Raw genomic sequence first — 6,877 nt, forward strand, 5'->3', positions numbered from 1 at the left:
GTACCAAGGGCTAGATGGCAGGGGGATACTATTGGAGGCTACTACTAAGCTTGAAGGAGAAGGCGTGTTTATTCTTAAAGAATGGAGGAACCTTGGAAGAAGGTTTACGGTCACTCTTCTTGCAAGGGAAAAACTAGACAAAGCTTTCACCCAGGTACTGGAAGAAAAAATGCTTGAGGAAAAAGGAAGAGCATGACAGCAACAAAAACTAGAATTTACCATTTCCACTAATATCAAAGATGTACTGTTTAAAGGTGGTCCTTGCTTCACGGACATAAAGCTGAATGATTTTCTTGCGTTGAAACTGTGCGGTTGGGGCATTTTGCGCGCCAATCGGAATGTCTTGTTAAAGGAGTTATTCAGAAAACCCGCAAAGTATATCCGTGATGCGTGAGTATTGGTCAAAATACAGGCATTAGTTTATTATGTGTGGATGGATATTGCCGTATAGAATGAAATGGTTTTTGATGAGGATATACGCAAGCTTTACGAGAATGGCGTACACAATCTACTTTGGTGGTCAGAAGATGCTGCGGACGTAAAAACAACTGTTGAACGCATCACCAAACAGTTTTTGGATGCAGCCGTCATTGAATCGAGGAACCCAAAGAAGTCGAGGGCAGCGATTAAACTGGAGGGGCTTTACGAGTCTGTGTACAATGCGAGGTGGAGCCATGTGGTGGAAGTTCCGGACGGCGAGGGGACAGGAATGAAGGTGAGGGAGGGAGAACCACCGCAGCCATGGAAGTAAATGGCAGTTGGCCGAATCCTCGAAGAGGATGACGGTGTGGAGGAACCCGGTGCACCACGTCTCAGGCTGGCGGTGCTCACCTCGGACAAGGGATGGCCGTACTCGTACAAGGAGGACGACTCGATTCGTGACTGCCATGTGAACTGTGAGGTGGAGCGAGTGTGGCAGATCGTCAAGGGCGATCTAACCGCGTGGCTCAGCCCTCACGGTGGTACCGACTTTACGCCCAAGCGACGTGTGTTGATTGGGACGCCCGGGATCGGGAAATCGGTGGCTGCCGGCTCGTACCTCCTCTACCAGCTGCTGCACTGCGATGTCGAGAAACTCCAAGTAGTTGTCCACTGTTTTGGTGGAGGAGATGCGTGCGTGTTTGACAAGACCACCAGAGCGGTGACAAGATACGGCGATGAGGACATATGCATCTCGGAGTTGAGAAGTCTGAGGGGCCATGGGAGGAATGCGTATATTATCTACGATGTGGCAAAGGAGGGAACGCCGCCACCGAGACATTTTGCGCCCACTTTTGTATGGGGCATGATTGCGGTGTCATTCCCAAAGGTAACCAACTGTGATGAGTGGGCGAAGCAACTACGAGCCGCGCGAATCATCGTGAATTGCCCCGACGAGATGAATGTGAAGGCGATGTGTGCATGGATAACGCGTGATGGGGATAAAGAGAAACAAGCGGAATACTGGAAAGAGGTCGAAAAACACATGTATCTTTTGGGACCGATTCCACGTCACGTCTTTGATGAGGAGGCGTTTACGGAACGCTGTGAATCGGTGAGGTTTGCATTGCAATCGATCAACGAGGTAACTGTGAAGAAGCACTTTTCACGGGAGGTGAGTCGCCATGGTATTCTGAGGACCCGTCCCACAAGCCTGTGAAAGTTGTTCGGGAAATATACGAAGGCGGCGAGAGCCTTTTCAATGCACCGATATCTTATTGCCTCGAGGAACGGGCGTTGGAACGCTTCCCAAGTGCAACAGAATAAGATGGCTTTTTGAGGCTGATGTTGGCGTCGAAGGATAATATTTTGCCAATATTTTTTGGATGGCTTGCTTTGAAATTGTGCACGGAGAGTGCCTTTGTCAAGACAATGGGGACGAAACTCACGGAGTTTGAGCCACCAACAGGACGTCAAGCAAAGCCCTGCGTTTTGAAGTTGGCCCCTGAATTGCATCCCAAGGGAGATGAAGGTTTGCTGCCGAGTGAATATGAAAAAACGATCCGTAAAATAAAGTACGGGGTGCTGTACAAACCGGCGGTCGCAAAATTTCCGCTGGTGGACGCCTTTTTTTTCTTGGTGTCCAATCCAATGACCCTGGTTGCGCTGCGGATGACTACGGCGGGTGGGCAACACACCACCGCCAGCACTGCGAGGCAGTTCACTGAGTGCCTGGTGGCATATTGTAATGGTTGGGAGGAATCATCCCAAGACATGTCGTGGGAGATTATTTACGTCCAACAGGCAGACAGCACGCCGATGAACGACTGGCGGAGATGTGATGTCGTCAATTCCGATAATGTGAGCGACGCGGAACACTATGAAATAGCGGCGTTCTGGAGGGAGAAGGTGCGCCAGTACCCAGTGTTAATATCGTCCGGAGAATTTTCAATGGACGAAGCTCTCCGAAGTGTGCAATAAAATAAATAACAATAGGAACATAGATTGGGAAATTGAAAGTGAACGAGACAGCTTGATTTGTGTTAAAGATATTGTGGGTTTATGTATTTTTGGATGCTTGTGTCTGAGCATGCGGTGCGGGTGCACCAGCCCCGTGCGGTGACAGTATATCGCACAGATTTCAGAACTGTTCAACGCTATCGAACATAACACTGACAGAAGAAATTAGGGAGGGGGGTTGTTTGGTTTCTGGTGAAAAGGATTGGGTGGTTTTTATGTAGTGTGTTGATTGTGTGGGTACGAGGCTTAATTGGAGAATTGCCCGGTATGAGAGAATCATTGTGGCTGGCGGTGTCGCAGTACCACTGCATTGTCCATTTTTTTCTATTGTGTTCGAAGGCTCATCACTAACAGAAGCATCTTTAAGGGATGGACGACGAATGAGTTCTATTGGGGAAACAGTGCGCTCCGTGTGACCGCGTGGACTGAGGCGCCGCTTCATGGATGGGTGAGGATCCGCTTCCGCGTGTGGCTCTTTGGGTGATTGTTCGCTCCATGTGCGTTGTGTGTTTTCTGCAGGGCTGTGGCCGTATCCCGTTGGCCGTGGGCTTGAACTGGAGGCGGTGGCATTGGGTCTCTTCTCGTCCATTGGTGGGTGACTGCTGGCGGTGTGTGCGTTTGTTGTGTGGAGGGCCGAATCTTCTTAACTGCGGACTGACAGCACTGCAATGGTGTGTGTGTGTAAGGGCTGTTGTGGTGTCGCGGCCAGGATGAGGGCCGTGGCGATACTTTTCCCGCCTGTTGTTTGTTACTTCCGTGTGTTTGTGCTGCTTCTTGCTTTTTTTCCCCTGTCATTTTCTTTTCTCCCGTGTTCCTGCGTGGAGTGGCCGCATGCTTGCGGGCCATGTTGATTGTGAGTGCCTCTTGACGGCATCCATCTATTCATCTCTCTCCGCCTGCCTCTCTTCCACTGTTGGGTGTGGCGTGTTGCACCGTGGGAGTGCTGGCCCTCACACACCGACGGCCCGCCGTGACCTGCTGTGTTGCTGCACTTTTCTGTGGGTGATGGCTCTCCGTGCTTTCCCTTACGGATTGTCTTGTGTCTTGCTCTCTGCGTAGGTGCTCTGCTTTGCTCCCCACGGACGTGTCTGATGTATTGCCGCCTTTTTCTTTCTCCACTTGTTGAGCACAGACACACGCTAGGAAGGAAAGCAAACAAACGCTAATCGCCACTGTGAAATTCTAAGGCACTGAAAGGACCAACAGCAGCACACACACACACCGCCCACACACACATATTTACATGCTCTCACGTGTTGCTGCAGTGAAGGCACCCAATAAACACAACCGTCGCCGCGTGACCGGATCCAGCGGAAGGAGGAGGAAAGGAAGAGAGGGTGAGCATCGGAGGCCTAACATGTCCCGGCATGTGTTTACTTCCGCGGTGCTGCTCCTCCTCGTCGTTATGATGTGCCGCAGCGGTGGGGCTTCGAATGCCGTGGAGAGTAATTCGGGGAATGCGCAATTGCCTCATACGGTCGATCTATTTTTGCCGAATCAGACGCTGGTGCTGCCGAAGGGTGGAACGTCTCAAGAGACTAAGAGGGATTTATTTGTTTCACCATCTCTTGTCAGTGCTGGTGGAGTAATTGCTGCTTTTGCCGAAGGTCGCGTGTATGCCGAATATGTTGTTGATCGTAATAAAATAATTGAGCCAATTTCTTCTTATGTTGTTGCGGAGTACATTGATTCCTCGTGGGATTGGTCTACACTTGTTGGCAAGGTGAGTGAAAGTACATGGAAGGCAAACACCGTGCTTGGTCCAACGGATGGAACAGATAAACGTGTGGAGGTTTTTTACCACCCCACAGCCACCACGAAGGGCAATAAGGTGTTTCTTCTTGCGGGAAGCCTTGGTGAGCTGAAGGAAAGTGATGGGAGGAGGAAATGGAACAACCTGGGTCTGAAACTAGTTGTGGGTGATGTGAGGGAGCCTACGAGCAGCGAGCCGACTGGAAGTATCAAATGGGACCAAATCAGGTCTCTGTTGAACGAGAGTAATATAGCTGCTCACGAAGGTAAATTGAAGGAGTTTCTTGCCGCTGGTGGCTCAGGTATTCTGATGGAGGACGGCACGCCTGTGTTTCCACTGATGGCGAAGAATGAAGCAGAAGAATTTTACTCCATGATCATTTACTCGAAGGACAATGGCAGTACCTGGTCGCTCTCTGAGGGCATGTCCCCTGCGAAATGCCTTAAACCCCGCGTCACCGAATGGGAGGGATCACTTCTCATGATTGTTGATTGCGAGGACGGCCAGAGGGTGTACGAGTCGCGTGACATGGGGACAACGTGGACGGGGACTATCGGGGCACTTTCAGGCGTGTGGACCAAATCAAGATTATTATTTTGGGATCGGAGCTTGCACGTGGAAGCCCTCATCACCGCGGCCATTGAGGAAAAGAAGGTCATGCTGTACATTCAGCGAGGAAACTTCTCGGGGAAGAATAAGGCCAATCCGCTCTATCTTTGGGTCACGGACAAAAACCGCACGTTTTGTGTTGGACCGGTTGCCGTGGAGGATGATGTGAGGTGGGAGTTTGCGAGCAACCTGCTGTACTCGGATGGCAATTTGCATCTTTTACAGCGGAGGGGCGGTGGTGAACACAGTGCCATATCACTCTCTCGCCTAACGGGGGAACTGAGTACAATCAAGTCCGTCCTCAGTACGTGGGCAAAAAAGGACGCCTTCTTCTCCAAATTGGCCATACCCACGGCGGGTTTGGTGGCAGTATTGTCCGATGCGGCCAGCAATGGCACGTGGATCGACGAGTACCTTTGCCTGAATGCGACGGTGACGAACGCCACGAAGGTCAAGGATGGATTTCAATTGACGGAGTCCAACTCCGGGGCAATATGGCCCGTGAACACTCGGGATGATAATGTGCGCCATGTATCCTTGAGCCACAACTTCACACTTGTGGCGTCGGTGACCATCGAAAAGGCTCCGAGTAATAGCACTCCTCTACTGGGTGCGATTTGGGGGGAAACTAATTCCACGCATACCATGGGAATCTTGTATACCGCGGATAAAAAGTGGGAGACGATGTTCCAATACAATAAGAAACCAAAAAGTGGCACTTGGGAGTCGGGGAAAGAATACCAAGTGGCACTCATGCTGCAAGGCAACAAGAGCTCTATGTACGTTGATGGCCAGTTGCTGGGGGAAGAGGAAACGCTGTTAAAAGGTGAGGCGCCACTTGAGCTTGTAAGCTTTTGCTTTGGCGCGTGCGATATGCAAAACTCTCCTATGACGGTGACAAATGTTTTTCTGTACAATCGCCCACTGAATCCCACTGAGATGGCTGCAATCAAGGACAGGAAACCCGTTCCAAAGAGAGTTTCGGAACCACAAGCGGGAGATGTTCCTCAAACCATCGCACCTGCTGTACCTGGCCCAGAGAAAAATTCCGCAGCTTCAGCGGTGCCCATGACATTGGACCCCCATGCGGTTGAAGAAGTGAGTGAGGGTGGAGCGGCAAAGAGGAACACCTCTCGGACTGAGGATGTACAATTCGTTGCGCCAGAGGTGAGCTTGAATTCTTTTGGGATCGGACTGCTGCCGCTGCTTCTTCTGCTGGGGCTGTGGGGGTTTGCGGCTGCGTGAGGAGTGTGCGGCCTCAGTGTGGAACACTTGCCCTCTTCTCTGCAGCGATACACACACACCGCTAGGGATAAATTTTACTACGCAGAGAATAATTTGTTTTTGTTTTCTTTTAATGTTTTCCATTTTTTCTTGCAGCTTTAGGGAAACCACTATAAGCGTTTTTTTTTTCGGCTTTTAATTTTTTCTCTTTTTTTCGGAGTATAATTTCGTATGTTTTTTATGTTTGTTTTTAATCATTTTTGTTTGCTTTTAAAAATCTTTAAGTTTTTTTTTTTTGCTCCACTCCTTCTTTCCTTTTGCTTTGGGGGCAATCACTATGGACGTTTTTTTCTTTTCTACTCTTCCCTCTTTAATTGTTTCTTCTGCACTCTTCCTGTGAGGGGTGCCGTGTGTTTCCCGCCCAACTGCTCCACTCGCACACCCACCGACACGCTCATGACGACGGCCCTGTGCGCCTCGCCTGCTGCACGCATGAGGAGGGGCCGCGACGAACGGCGCGCTGAGGGAGCCGTGGCGTGTGGGCGTGCGACGAGGGCCTGTGGGGCGGAGCACACATTTCTTTCCCTCTTGTTTTGTTTTTTTTGCGGCCAGGGCGGGCAGACACTCGCAGCGCCACACACACAGCCACACCCTGCCACCGTGTTTTTTTTTTTTTTGCTGCGCTCACTCTCCCGATGGAGAGACGCGACTCCCGTCATGTCTGCGTGATTCTCTCAGTCCCCACACACACGAGTGACTGTGCTCTGCGGGCCGCACTCACGCGCTAATTAAAGGGCTGAGTGGAGCACAACACGCAGATGAACCCATGAAATATAAACGATGTGCGGACAC

General features: G+C 50.7%; 1 protein-coding gene and 1 pseudogene across 1 annotated transcript, besides 1 other annotated feature; both read left to right on the forward strand.

The window, feature by feature from the left end:
* Nucleotides 1–6,877: a sequence feature (areas not merged during assembly with more than two copies in the genome that could not be assigned to a particular haplotype).
* Nucleotides 211–2,400, forward strand: Tc00.1047053509185.10 (annotated as a pseudogene).
* Tc00.1047053509185.30 (trans-sialidase, putative) lies at nt 3,683–6,046 on the forward strand (the record flags this gene model as incomplete). The annotated part of the gene is made up of 1 exon (XM_799802.1): nt 3,683–6,046. One exon carries the CDS (start codon nt 3,683–3,685, stop codon nt 6,044–6,046), a length of 2,364 nt encoding a protein of 787 aa, XP_804895.1.

The sequence above is a fragment of the Trypanosoma cruzi genome, genomic scaffold (genome assembly GCF_000209065.1).
Source record: "Trypanosoma cruzi strain CL Brener 1047053517165 genomic scaffold, whole genome shotgun sequence".
NCBI lineage: Eukaryota > Euglenozoa > Kinetoplastea > Trypanosomatida > Trypanosomatidae > Trypanosoma > Trypanosoma cruzi.